The sequence below is a fragment of the Stylophora pistillata genome, chromosome 7 (assembly GCF_964205215.1).
Source record: "Stylophora pistillata chromosome 7, jaStyPist1.2, whole genome shotgun sequence".
In the NCBI taxonomy this organism is placed as follows: domain Eukaryota; kingdom Metazoa; phylum Cnidaria; class Anthozoa; order Scleractinia; family Pocilloporidae; genus Stylophora; species Stylophora pistillata.
Genome location: NC_142525.1, coordinates 24,583,217 through 24,598,118, shown reverse-complemented (window position 1 = coordinate 24,598,118; position 14,902 = coordinate 24,583,217). Strand labels below are relative to the sequence as shown.

The window sequence follows — 14,902 nt, the reverse complement described above, 5'->3', positions numbered from 1 at the left end:
TCTTTTAATTTTTGCGAGTTAAGAACATCGCCACAAACTTAATAACGACAAATTTTGAGAGATTTTCGCGAATTTTCTTAGAAGTGAGTACGTTAATTCGCTGAGTACAACTGTTTACAGGTTACTTTGAGGCTGTGCCTATTGTTCTAAAACAAACTCGCTCCACAGGCACCATCATTTGTTTCCTGGGCTATGCAGCTTCTGATATAGTTTAATTAAAGCATTGGCATTCCTGTATAAATGACCTTATTGTTGCTCAATAAGGTCTTTTTTCCTGTCTCTCGATTTAAATGGTACTTCAAAAAACGAGATGTCTTTTAGCATTGCTACATTAAAAAGACTAAGCTTATTCTCCTTTGCGCACTCACACAGATTAAAGGCATCGTAGGACAGAGGGTGTTGCGGCTTTAGTTCATTAAGGATGTGTTCCATCAGCCGTTGTCGTTCAGCTTCCTCTTCCTATAGGAACAGTTCCTTCGGATTTTGCTCGATTTCTGAGGGTGTTCGTTGCCTTTTTCTGTTTGCTGTAAGGCGAGAGAAAAACCCCTACACTTGGCTCTTAGTAAGCCACTCGTCTCGGTCAAACAACCTATTATTCTGCTCGTCTCTTGCCTTTCGTATATCATTTGAAACCTGTTGAGGGTCAGCTTTTAGCCCTGACTGTTCGCCTTGATCAAAATTTGCTGTTAAATAACTCTTAACTTTGCAATTGAATCTAGTGGATCCTGTTCGTGGATTGGGTAGGGCCCAGCCCATACTGACAGTGTTTACTGGAGGCATTGAGTCACGTACAACCTGGTGGGTACTAGTTTCGCACTGTGGTTCGTCAGTGATGCTGACTGATGTAGTAAACCTCTCTGCCCAATCTCTACGGAGTTTATCATATACTGTTTCTGACAGCCTTTCATCCTTCACACAATGGTCCCCTACGTTCAAATGTAACTCGAGCTCTGAAAACGTTTGGAAACTCTTCACGCATCCAGGCTCCGAACATTCAAACATGTCCATCTTTGAATCGTCCAAATCATCGTCTTCATTTGAACCCTCTGTTCCAGGAACTGCGTATTCATACACACGTGCATTGTGAAAAGGGAAGAACTCCTTACTTACAACGAGAGCGGTGTCCCCTTGGTCATTTGAAACTAGCTGGTCGTAAGAAATCTCCTTGCCACGCACTATTCCGTACGACCTCCACGCACGTATACTTTTTTCCCCAAACTGGATGTTGTGTAGCTTGCTAAAACAATCTATCTTGTTCACTTCTAAGGTTCTCTTAGACTCGTCAACTTCACATACGCACGCGGATGTACCTTTCATTGGCCTCTCAGAGAGCGCCTTTCTCGTGTCTCCCGCTGTTAGAATGTCGTGTCCTTCGTTTCAGAAACATCGGATGCATGTTTTCATTGGGCACAGGATACGATCACACAATCCTTGCCATACTGTGACTCTGAAACGTCATACCGAAAGACTTCTATACCTGCCCGCTGACCGATAAAAGAAGCTGTTAGGAAAACGAGCTCTGTTGCGTCTTGCCGGAAAAAAAAAAAAACATCTCTTGCTACTGAAGAAAGGTTAAGGAAATATTACTGGTAAGATCTTCGATGTCCACTTCTCTGTGGTTGATGATAACTGAATTAGTTGGCGATAAGCGTGCAAAAAAAACACTGCTGTTTTACTTAATCAGCGCTTCGTGGGAGATGAAAATGGCCATAAACTCAAAAAATACCTTGCCTTAGAAGTGTGAAATAATATGCTCTTCAGTTAAAAGAGACAGCTCTTTGTGTTTAAGAACATCGTAGAAAAAAATTTTTATGGACACAATTTTAAATAATGCTAATTTGCATAATTTTATAACTATAAACACAGGTCTTTCCTATTTAGAACACCAATGTTTTCAACTTAACGGCGAAAAAGACGCATGATATGTATTTTTCAAAATAAAAATCCGCTCTTCAGTTTTATTTTATGATTTGTAACAAGTTCTCAGATCCCAAATTTACCTGTTGGTCGGATCGCGTTATCTTTGATTTCGATCAAAATGGCGAATATTTGTGAAATTTGCAAAGCTCTGTGAAGCGCGCCGTAAAGAGTGCCCAAAAGTTTTATTCCATAATTTACTTATTAGATATAAGTGCTTATAGGCTGTAATAGATTTGACTCTAGATCAGGTCTCACATAAGAGAAAATAGCTTTCAACCACATGTACCTCACGTATCACAAATTTCAGTGCTCGAGGTAAGTATTTTGAAAAAATTGTAACTCAGTGAAAAATATATACAGTGTAATCATTTGACCGTTAACGTAGTGGAAGAGGGTTGATCTTAGACATATAAAATAGAAAGCTTTTTAGAGTTGAAAATACGGCTTCAGCAGCGATCGACTTTTGTAGCTAAATTATGGAGGTCGGGGGGGAAACTGGGTGCCTTTGAGGTCACCTTGAAAAATATCTCGTAAAAGTGAAAAAACCGGACTGATTCAAAATAAACGCAATATTTGTTCATGGGATAGAAGTATCGACTTTCACAGTAAAAATCAGGGAAATCGGTGAACGTCCGAAATTTTCCTTATCCGTTCTTAGGTGGACAGCCTCTTAAATTTCGTTCCCATTTCTAAAACAACGGACGAATTCTGAATTCAACAAGACGTAGAAAGATTCCTTCGCCGCGTTCAATTAAAAGCCTTTTTTACGACAAAGAGGATGATTCTAACACTTCGAACAAAGACACTTTCGAAACACTTCAGACTCGAAGGTCTAAATGAACCTCCCCGGAGAGCTAGTTCGCATCATTACACTTTTTTTATCAAAAAATGTCGCCACGATATCAATAAACTTAATTTCAATCATATTACCAAATTTTCCAATCTTCCTTCTGAAGAGTGGTGGGCTCTAAAAATCCTTAGAAAACGCAGACATAGTTATCAAAACGGCCGATAAAGGCGGTTCAGTCGTTGTTTGGCGCACCGACCTCTACCAAAAAGAAGCTTTGCGGCAACTTTCTGACACCTCTTTTCATAAAAAGGTCGACAAAGACCTCACCGCCAGCAATCAAAACGCCGTCAAGAATACTATCAACCAACTGATAACTATACAAAACTTGCCGGCCACGGCAAAAAATCTCATCATAACCACTCCTAGAACCTCTTGTATTTACTTTTCACCTAAAATTCACAAACCTAACAACCCGGTTCGGCCCATTGTATCGGCTTGCAGTTGCCCTACCGAACTTAACTCCAGCAATCTACACAAAATTATGGCTCCCATCGTCAAAACTTTACCATCATAAATTAAAGACAGCCAACACGCTCTTCCATTTTTTCGCGACTTTAATTTCCTTGGCCAAAGCAAACCATGGATATTACGTCTCGTTACACTGTCATTCCTAATGGCGAGGGTCTTCTGGCCCTTAAACATTTTTTTTGATCAACGCACTGTTAAGGAACCTAAATATGAAACACTACTACGCTTAGCCGATCTAGTGCTCACACTCAACTGTTTTTCAGTCGAGGACAACTTTTTCAAACAAACCGATGGTGTAGCCATGGGTGCCAAAATGGGACCTAGCTATGCCAATCTTTTTGTAGTTTTTGTCGGACACCAATTGTTCAGCCAATACAATGGCTCCAAACCTGAACTCTACGGGCGCTACATCGACGACTGTATCTGCGCCATCTACTCTACCGGAGAGGAACTGACTAAATTCATAACCGCAGTCAATTCTTTTCACCCGGCTCTGAAATATACCTGGGAAATTTCTGACAATTCTTTATCCTTTTTAGACATCAAAGTTTCAATTGAAGGCAACGGTTTATGCACTAGTGTGTATCAGAAACCTACAGACTCGCATAATTACTTGTTGTATTCGTCCTCGCATCCATCACACGTTAAGATATTCCATTCCTTTTTCTCAGTTTCTAAGACTTCGTCGTTTCTGTAGTGATGACTCTGATTTCCACCACAGATCAGAATCAATGTGCCTGTTTTTAGATAAACGTGGTTACCCTGATTCTGTCGTTCAAGCGGGTTACCACCGCGCTCAACTTATTGATCGACATTCAGCAATACAAACGTCACAAAAGGAAGATTCCGACCGCATTCCATTCACTCTCACGTTTCACCCTCACAGCCACTAAGTTAAATCCATCATTCTTACAAACTTTAAATTACTTCAAAACGATCCCGAGACAAGCACTATCTGTTCGTAGCCCACGCACATTTCTTTTCAGACTAATGACCAACCAGGCACTTTTAAATGCGCTCGTGCAAGATGCAAAACGTGTCCTTTCATTCACAACACTGAGGAAATATCGAGACCCAAACGATCCATTAAGACCTCCGATCACTATACGTGCACCTCTGCCAAAGTAATCTATTGCATAACTTGCACTTATTGCAAAAAGATTTACGTTAGCAAAAAAGGCAGAAGACTAGGTGACCGATTCCGAGAACACCCTCGGGACGTGGAGAGGAATGAAAATCAATCAATCAATCAATCAATCAATTTATTTAACGTGGTCAGAACGCTTAGGTAAAAGCTAGTTTACAGGTACGCCACGAAATAAAAAGAGAAAAGGAATTTATAAAGCCTTGTGAAGGTATATGAATTTAAATAAATTAAGAATTAGGAACTAGCTAATATTAAAATATAACAATTTAACAATGTAGTCGCCGAGTTGAATATATAAAATGTAATCATTAAAAATAGGAAATAATAATTAAGGATAGATCCTCACCTGGCTAGAGTCCCGTGAGATTAAATTTTTTAAAGTAATTTTTAAAAATAGCAAATGTTTGTATCTTTCGAGACTCGTCCGGTAAAGCGTTCCATAGTTTCGATGTAGCATATCTCCATGATCTTAACCCGAAAGTTGTTGATTTTATTTTTGGGGGGTCCAGTATTGTGGTGCCCCTAACGTTTTAAGTGGAGCACCGAACTGTTATAAGATCACGTAAGCTTTTTGGTCCTGCATCAGTGGTTAATATGTTAAAGACAGTGGACAATATTTTCGCTAATCGCTGTTCACGAAGACTTAAGGAACGATACGCTTACAAAGTTCCTCATAAGACGAGGGCTTATCTCTAAAAACAAAGCAGAGCCCAACTTTTGTTCACCAACTTGGACACATCGAAACCAGTCGCTAGACATTTTAATTTACCTAATCATTCTAAGAAACATATGGCAATCTGCGGTCTTTCCTTACACTCAGGTAGCACGGAAAGCCGTGAAACTCTTGAACAAAAGCTCATCTTTCGAGCCGGCAGTCTAAATCCCACAGGCATGAACGAACGCTTTTCATTCCAATAAATTATTCGTGTTTTTCTCGTTGCCATGTTCCCACCAATAACGCAGCTCCATTTTCTCCCTTTAAAAGCACACACAACCCACAATTCCTATATTCGCTCCGACGAAGGGCTAACGCTCGAAACGTTAGCTTTTATAATCGTAACGGTGGCCAATTTACCATTTCAACTTTGTTGATATATTCAAATTATTTAATAACTAGATAACTTGTTTAACAGTTAGTAGCATCACTACATTAGTCTATCAGTAGCATTAACATTATATTCCTAGAACATTACATTTATTAAATAGACCATTAGCATCACTACATTAGCTAACACTAAGTAGATAAATATTAGCCCTACCTCGTATTCTTTGATTATCTACTAGCCTTTTAGCCGCACATCACATTTATGGAATATTAATAGTAATCTCATTAGCATATTGTATTAACGACCATTATAGACTCTGAACTTTTCCAAAAAGCTTAGTTAGTTGGGGCCAAGCCCATGTGCGTTAGCACTTTTATTTTGTAACCTAGGGGGTTTGTTCTGAATAAAACCTTTTCAAAACTTAAAAAAAATATCTATCTATATATACAATTGTATAGGGAAATAAAAATTAAAACTTTGCACTACAAATCTGTTTCAAAAGGGTTAAAAAGTCCTCTCTCGTCAGGTGCATTAGATACTGGTTTGACTAACGATCCTCTTTAAGATGGTGGTTTAAGCATGCCTTAACAAGTATTTAGTTGAGTGCCGGCACGCACTCGCCAGTTCGTACCTTTTGTTTAGGGCGCCCGCTCCTGTTCTGCATATGATGAAGAATTTTCAGTTATGCAAAGATTGCATCTATTTGTAGTATTCGAGTACGGCCTGGCGCGAGCCATTATTTTCCAGGTCACGGAAAACTCCGTTTCAGCATCCTTTAGGGACCAGATATATTTGCTCAACTCTGTTGCGTTCCTTTTGTTCTCATGTCTAAATGAAGCTGTACGGTTTCTAAATCTTGTTTCAAATTGGTTCGCGGTAAGGCCGACGTACGTTTGGGTTCCCAAGGGACTTTCAACTTTGGCCTGGTAGACCACATTTTGAAGTAGGCAATTGCCACGCAGCGGACAAGAGTGTTTGTCTCTACAATTGCATGATTTTTCTTGTGATGGAGAATTATTTGCTAGGGAGGACTTGTTGTGGGCGTTGATTTTTCTATCTAAATTTGGTAAGCATGAATAGCTCCCTTTCAAAGTGTTCCTATTGAAAATTTTTCTTAGTGGGTGCCCTGATGAAAAGGATTCTTTTAAGATGCCTAAATTTTTTTTTCCCACGTTAGTAGCAACGTTCTTACTAAAAGGTGGGTTATACCAAGTTATATTTCGGTGTCTTCTTCTACCTTCTGTACTCCTCTGGTCTTTAGTTGCTGTGTCAAATTTTAATTGGTGATTATAGCCACTTGCTTCTAACGCTTGCTGTTACATGGGTGCTGCTTTCTCGAAGGATATCCTGTCCGATGAGATTTCGCTGAGCCTTTTATTGATCGCCAGGGGAATGTTCTTTAGGATGGAAGGTGGATGATTACTATCGCAGTGCACATACACAGGTGTGTTGTTAGGCTTTGAATATGGCTCATGAGATCCTTTGTTTAGGTTCAAAGTGTACTCCTTCTCGTACAAGAAAGTCCCCGCTAACGCAGAAATATATTAACACCGAAGCGAAAGACTTCGCCCAAACCCTAAAGATAGACGATAGAGTTGAAATGTTGGCACCTAATTAATGTCACCTTGAAAGACCACAAGGACAGTTTTCAGAACAACCCTACATGCCGCCTGATTAATCCAACAAATCAGAGTTTGCAAAGTAAGCAAGCAAATCCTGGTTCTGTCCTCGTGTACCGGTTCACAAGAGCCGATACAAAAGACCAAACAATACACAATAGCTAACCGATAACTCCTAAACAAAGAAAGAACAATGGTAATTCCCTTGTGATCCGGTACACCAGGACAGAACCCAAATCCTTGATAAGATAAACAAAGCCGTCATCGACATGACCAACGTTCATCAATGGAAAAATACAAGAGTGACCCTCGACTGGTTCATCAATATCCCTAACAAAGACCATCACTCGTTCATTGCCTTTGATATTGTAAACTTCTACCCGTCCATTTCGCACAAGCTTCTAAGCGACGCCCTATCTTTCGCGGCTTCCTATACCGACATTTCCGCGGAAGACATAAGAATTATTTTTCACATCAAGCAATCAATTCTATTCAACGACAACACCCCGTGGAACAAAACGCATTCAACAACTTCATCTGATGTTACAAGGAGCTAGTATGACGGTGCGGAAGCCTGTGAACTAGTGGGATCGTACTTACTAAACCAACTATCAGAAGACATCAAAAAACAAATAGGCTTATACAGGGATGACGGCCTGGGCGCATACCAGCAGACACCGAGAAAGATCGAAAAATTAGAAAAAGATATTTGCAAAGTCTTCAGCACCAACGGCTTGAAAAGAACTATCGAAGCAAACAAAAGAGTGGTCAACTTTCTTGATGTCACTTTGAACCTAAACAAAGGATCTCATGCGCCATATTCAAAAACTAACAACACACCTCTGAAAAATTTTCAATAGGAACACTTTGAAAGGGAGCTATTAATGCATGCCAAATTTAGATAGAAAAATCAACGCCCACAACAAGTCCTCCCTCGTAAATAACTCTCCATCAAAAGAAAAATCATGCAATTGTAGAGACAAACACTCTTGTCCGCTGCGTGGCAATTGTCTAATTCAAAATGTGGTCTACCAGGCCAAAGTTGAAAGTCCCTTGGGAAAGCTATATTCAAAACCTAACAACACACCTCTGAAAAATTTTTAATAGGAACACTTTGAAAGGGAGCTATTAATGCACGCCAAATTTAGATAGAAAAATCAACGCCCACAACAAGTCCTCCCTCGCAAATAACTCTCCATCACAAGAAAAATCATGCAATTGTAGAGACAAACACTCTTGTCCGCTGCGTGGCAATTGCCTACTTCAAAATGTGGTCTACCAGGCCAAAGTTGAAAGTCCCTTGGGAACCCAAACGTACGTCGGCCTTACCGCGAACCAATTTGAAACAAGATTTAGAAACCGTACAGCTTCATTTAGACATGAGAACAAAAGGAACGCAACAGAGTTGAGCAAATATATCTGGTCCCTAAAGGATGCTGAAACGGAGTTTTCCGTGACCTGGAAAATAATGGCTCGCGCCAGGCCGTACTTGAATACTTCAAATAGATGCAATCTTTGCATAACTGAAAAATTCTTCATCATATGCAGAACAGGAGCGGGCGCCCTAAACAAAAGGTACGAACTGGCGAGTGCGTGCCGGCACTCAACTAAATACTTGTTAAGGCATGCTTAAACCACCATCTTACAAAGGATCGTTAGTCAAACCAGTATCTAATGCACCTGACGAGAGAGGACTTTTTAACCCTTTCGAAACAGATTTGTAGTGCAAAGTTTCCTATACAATTGTATATATATATATAATTTTTTTTTTTTAAGTTTTGAAAAGGTTTTATTCAGAACAAACCACCTAGGTTACAAAATAAAAGTGCTAACGCATATGGGCTTGGCCCCAACTAACTAAGCTTTTTGGAAAAGTTCAGAGTCTATAATGGTCGTTAATACAATATGCTAATGAGATTACTCTTAATATTCCATAAATGTAATGTGCGGCTAAAAGGCTAGTAAATAATCAAGAATACGAGATAAGGCTAATATTTATCTATTTAGTGTTAGCTAATGTAGTGATGCTAATGGTCTATTTAATAAATGTCTATTACGATGAGTTAACCGTCACGATGCCTCAGTGTGTATGGAGTTTAACTGATGAGTGGATCAACTTTTGTTGGTCTACGAAACAGGCTGTATTGAAATCCATCTGTGCGTCACTTGAGTAGTCCATTTGCTACTGTATCTATATATATATATATATGTATATATGTATATCTAGAATATATATATTTATTAAAAAGTGGATCATTGGATAATGCAATTCAAGACTTTTTATTGGCTCAGCCATTATGGTATATGAGCCAATATACCATAATCTAATTTCTGTACATTGTTAAATCCGGTTTCTTCTCAAAAAATAAAGTCGAGAAGATTCTTGGGGGCGTTCTTTTTAATAAAACAATTATTCCACTCTCGCTTGTTGGATATGAGATGATTATAGCCAACTCGGCCCTACGCGCCTCGTTGGCTATCTATCGTCTCATGTCCAACGCGCGCTCGTGGAACAATTGTTAAATATATGTATATATATATATATATATATATATAATATTTTTTTTGGCCTCATCAGTGCAGTGCTGATGCTAGGATGGGGGTGAGCCGATAGGGATCCCCAAACGATCCCACACTTGTGGTATCGTTAAGATATCGTTAAGATACAGGTAAGATACAGGTAAGAAAGGGGAAGGCCTTGGCAAAATTATGGTATTAGAAAAAAGTGATTTGATACATTGCTTCACCTTTATGTTTTCTTATATTACAAATTGCCTTTCGCCATTAAATCTATTTACCTATCTTACAACCTTTTTCTTGAGAAATTTAACTGTCTTAAGGCTCTTGTTTGTTTTCCTAGCCATTCCAAGCTCTGTCAGAAGCATTCAAGAAAGACAAGCAAAAACGTGCCAAATTGTGTAGAATATATGAAGAAACAAATGGTTTCCTTGACCAGCTAAACGAACACACAGCTGTCAAAGTCCTCGAAGAAAGCGTGGATGACTTTAAAACAACTCTGGAGGATAATATGAAGAACATCAAACCGAGAGATCAGTATATTGTCCTGCTTGCAGGTAAGCATTTATCCCTCCCATAAACTGCGATCGCCTCAGATTTCATCAAACTTTGAAAACCAACTAACCAAGATCACGTTTGAAAAACAGGTGAAACCAGCGCGGGAAAAAGTAGCATCATCAATCTCATTCTTGGAGAAGATCTTCTACCTTATAAAACCCTCTGTTCCACTTCAACAATATGTGAGTTGAAATATGGCGAGAAACCTGCTATTCGGGCACACTTTGAAAACGAAGAGAAGAATCCGCCAATTTGCAGGGAGTTTGGAGACCCTTCGCAGAATTTCAAAGAGGAAATAGCAGAATTTACTTCCTCAAGAACTCAAGATGGACGAGAGAGAGCTCCCTGCAAGAAGGTAGAGGTGTTTTGGCCGCATCAATTGCTCAAGGTAACCGAGAAGAGACAATATTATGCCGAAATGCTTGTGTTGAATCACTTCTATTTATTGATCGATTGTTTAACTTTTTTTTTTTAAACCTTTTGGAGCTTCATGATGTTAACCATCTCAGTCGTTTAGAAGGGAGCATGTAAACTACTGAAAACTAAAAGCACTAGAATCAGGCGTTTTACATTCGATGAAAATAGATTTTATCAAGGAGTACCTTGAAAATGTTCAAAGTTTACTCTTTGATTTAGCATATAATAAGGGCGGATATTTTGCACGTTGTGTAGTTTCCAAAACACAATAGGAGATCACAAAAATACAAACGATGAGCAAAATTTGCGCTCGCATCATGTGCGAGACTACCGTATAAGTGATTTTTTATTCAAGTTTGATTTAATTTCTAGTTTTCTGCCGCCTAGTTTTCGACACTCCTCCTACAGCCTTATTTTAGCATCCTGTCGACTGCGTAAGGCATATATAAAAAAGTGAATAAAAAAGACAATTCCATTAGTTTAAAACAAAGTTGTACCATTCCAATATGATACAGTTTTTCGTTACCGATTAATCGGTAGATACAGATCTAGACTTAATAGGGTGTTTCTTCGGTCCAAATAGGAAGGTGTAATGATTGTTGACAGTCCTGGAGTTGGGGAAAGCCAGGCTATGGATGAATGTGTGCATAGTTACCTAGAAAATGCCTTTTGCTTTATGTATGTCATAAAAAGTTCCAATGCCGGAGGTGTTCAGGAGGACAGGGTAGGTTTGAAGGCAGCAGGACGCTTTTCTTTTTCTTCAGACAGAGCTCGACACTAACTTTTGAACGTACTAGCCAGGTGGCTGGTGATATCTTCGATGTTGCAACAATTCCATTTTGTTCAGTAACCAAACTGGCAAGTGGAAATCGAAAACCATCAGTCAAAACTGAATTTCGACTAGTCTGTAGCTAGTGGGCTAACTTCAGTGTCGAGCCCTCTCGGGTCCACCTCTCTATATTTTTAGTTCTTGTATGCTTACCTGACTTTAATGACAATTATTCTACTGTTATCTCAAGCGTTTTCTCTTTATTTCTTTATTATTTTCATGCTTGCTTTGTCCGTCATCCATGACAAGAACGGAGCTAAGAGGCTCATGCATATCCCGTTTCGATAGCATGAAGTGTCTTACTAACCCCCCTTATTACTAACCCCCCCCTTCCCCCCTTAAAAGAACCATCACAAGTTAAGGATGCCCAGCATATCATCGGGCTTCTCTCTTGATACCCTAGTGTCCTTACTACTATTGGCCGGAGTGGAGCAGTGAGACTCTCACGACTAAAACATTACGACCCCAACAGGTCTCGAACGTGAACCTCCGCAACTCGAAGTTTAGCAAGTTTAATGGAAGGATTAAAACTTATATGATCAACCCATTAGGCTCTATAGTATTCTCTTGCTCCCCCCCCCCCCCCTTTATTGGCTATAAAAGGGATGTCAATTCTTGGTAGCTCTCCTTTTAATTTACACTCTGGTGGTGGGATTGGCGGAAACTGATCCCCACTCTCTTTCACGTTAAAACCATGTGGCTCCTCCCCCCAGACAAATCCTATATCCCCATACCAAGGCGATATAGAATGACTTGTTCCTAACCTACCGTTCGACCCGTGCGTCTCCCACTTCATTACCTTTATGTGGGTTTGTTATATCTAGCAGCAGACAACCTGGTCCCTGACATGCGGTTTTCAGGACCTCCCCTAAAAAGTAATTAACATTAGGTATCTTTGCCTCCTTACAGTTGTTGTCCTTACTCCAAAAAGTGAAAGCCCATAAGGGGAATGAAAGAATGGATGACAGACTATTCACCAAAAGTGCTTTGTTTGTTTCCAACTTTTGGGATACAATCCCCCCTGAAGAAGTTGATGAGGTAAAGAATTCACAGCTTGAGGCACTGACCAGGAAGATGGGCGAACTGGATGAGTCACAAATCATTTACATGTCGTGCAAGAGAGTTCAGCTCGCACAGTCGTATGGCCTCATCACGGGGGAATTTCATCAGCTCATAAATGGAATTAGCAGTCTTCTAAAGTCCTATATGAATGACAGTCTACAAATCTACTACAAGTGAGCTCAAACATGGTTTATAATGAAATAATCTCTTATTGATGCCCGATTCCATAATCGTACCATCTCACTCTTACAGCTTCTTTCCTTTGTTTTAAAGTGTTTTTCATGACCACAATTAGCAGTAATGTCGCAGTCTGACTAACAAATTTGAGGATTTACCCGCTGCGCCTCGTGAGCTCACAACATTTTGACCACTATGACCAAGCTAAAGCAACTGGGCAATTTGTTTATGCGATGCATGAACCCACTCTATTTCTCTCTTCCTCATCTGATTTAAAAAAAATACAATTCAACGATTCACATATTCACGTCAAGGGACGGGGAGGGGGAAATCTCAAAATAGTTGTTTTTGACACAGAAAGCGGCTTTGTAAAAAAATTGTTCAGGGGCAATAATGATTTATGATGAGCCGATCTTTTTCAAGATCGGTTGTGATAATTAACCGTTTGATGATTTATGGAACAGCATTGAAAGTGTGACTGAACAAAGCTTTTTTGGGAAAATTCTTAGGTGGTTGGACGATTTCCTGTTTTGTGCGTCTGAGAAGGTCAGGATCGCGTTGAATTTGACGACCCTGTCACGCAACGGAATAGAGAAGAAGATGCAAAAAGTGATGGCTAGGATGGCTGAACTGGAAAAATCGCAAGATCAGCTTTTCAACGAGCTCAGTGAATACCAAGCAGAGGTGATCAAAAAAGTTATCAACAATCTTGCCGCTTATTTCAAATCCGAAGAAACTACCAGAAGATTCTGCACATGGTCCTTATCTGACCTGCCTGAGGCTAAAGCAACATGGGAAGAAACGGAAAGTGAAGCATTGAGATGTATCTCTGAAAGAGCCCGTACGTTTGTGCAGAAATGGGAAGAGGACGAAGGTCATTTTGCGAGAACCCAAGGTACGCTTATAAAATATTGCTCTGTGAAATATGACATTATGGAGGAAGAAATCAGATATCTACAAGTAGAAGCAGGAAGACCAGAGCAGGGGAACCCTAGCTGTGAGCCTCCCAAGAGACATACATCACGAAGACGATTCCCAAGAATCCACAGTGGTCTACAAGGCAGCACCCCAATGTGGTTCAGACAAGGTCTGACCTCGGTGGTACTTGACACTCCGTTCATCTATAATTTTCCTGAAAAACTAAAAAGAAACTTTCAACACAAAAAGAAGCTTGAAACATTCAAACGCGCTCCTGATGCCTACATGCAAATGGAATCGATGAAGTGTCTTGGACTCATTGCCAATGAAGAAAGTCTGCTCCCATTCATAAATGATCAGTTGAAGGATGCTGTCCAGTTCTTGAAGAACATCAAAGCCAAGATATCACGACTGAGAGAAGGTGATAAGCTGTTATATAGTAAGCTACGCGAAGCGAACTCCAGAAGCACACTCCAAATAAAAGAAGTCTATGAACCCATTCGTTCGCGTTTAGAAGTCTTAAAGCGTGAAGTAACAGTTTTTGAAGTCAACTCGTTAAGAACATCAGACTTCTCAAGTAAGGAACTACAATGGAACCAAGATGACAAATCTATTGTTGGAAGGGGATCTTTTGCTACAGTGTACAGTGGTGTTCTTTTAAGGCAAGGACAGCCAAAAGTTGAAGTGGCACTAAAAGTCTACAACAACCCTCTCAGAAGCAGCAACATATCACATTTTATTGGGGAAGAGTATTCTTTGAGGTAGGCTTTCTGTACTGTCCAAAATATGACAAAAGAGGTTGTGATATTTTGGACGGACATGATATCTAAATGCATGTTTATGAAAAGGCAACTAACAGCTGAAGGGTAGCAGTGGATAGAATAAGCTGTTAGTGCAACTTTCTAATCAATGTGGTCCACAATGACAAAACAGGTTTGAAAATTTATTCCAGATAAAAAGTTGGTTTTGGGGGTACAGTTACAAAAAAACGCGTGTAAATAAAAGCAAGCTTTATGTTTATTAATACTAATTAAAATATTATGTGCCTTGAATCGTACAATTCTGTTTTTTTCTCTATAAATTAGATACCTAAATCATCCCAACATAATTAAATTTTTTGGAACGCATCTTCACCAATCTTCACCGTCTTGGACAAAAGTGATGATAGTCTTAGAACTCTGCAAATGTTCGCTCAACACTCGAATCATGTCCAAACCTGAAAATGCTCCTGCGCACTGCAAAGACGAAACGGCGAGGGTGAATGTGTTGCTCTGGGCTGAGCAGATTCTTGATGCTTTAAACTACATTCATGATCAAGGTTTCGTCCATCGAGATCTAAAACTGGACAATTTGCTGGTAAGTAAAACTCTTCTT

At 39.7% G+C, this 14,902-nt stretch overlaps 1 protein-coding gene and 1 pseudogene across 2 annotated transcripts in view; one reads left to right on the top strand and one right to left on the bottom strand.

Moving 5' to 3' along the window:
* Positions 1-14,902, top strand: part of LOC111342624 (uncharacterized) — a 61,033-nt gene that overhangs the window by 17,541 nt on the left and 28,590 nt on the right. For both annotated transcript variants that reach the window (XM_022949722.2, XM_022949721.2), the window contains exons 3-8: positions 9,911-10,124; positions 10,215-10,513; positions 11,126-11,266; positions 12,281-12,606; positions 13,120-14,289; positions 14,614-14,884. In XM_022949722.2, the coding sequence (XP_022805457.1) occupies positions 9,911-10,124; positions 10,215-10,513; positions 11,126-11,266; positions 12,281-12,606; positions 13,120-14,289; positions 14,614-14,884 (2,421 nt within the window). The remainder of the gene's footprint in view (positions 1-9,910; positions 10,125-10,214; positions 10,514-11,125; positions 11,267-12,280; positions 12,607-13,119; positions 14,290-14,613; positions 14,885-14,902) is intronic.
* On the bottom strand, positions 450-1,404 carry LOC148727201 (uncharacterized; annotated as a pseudogene).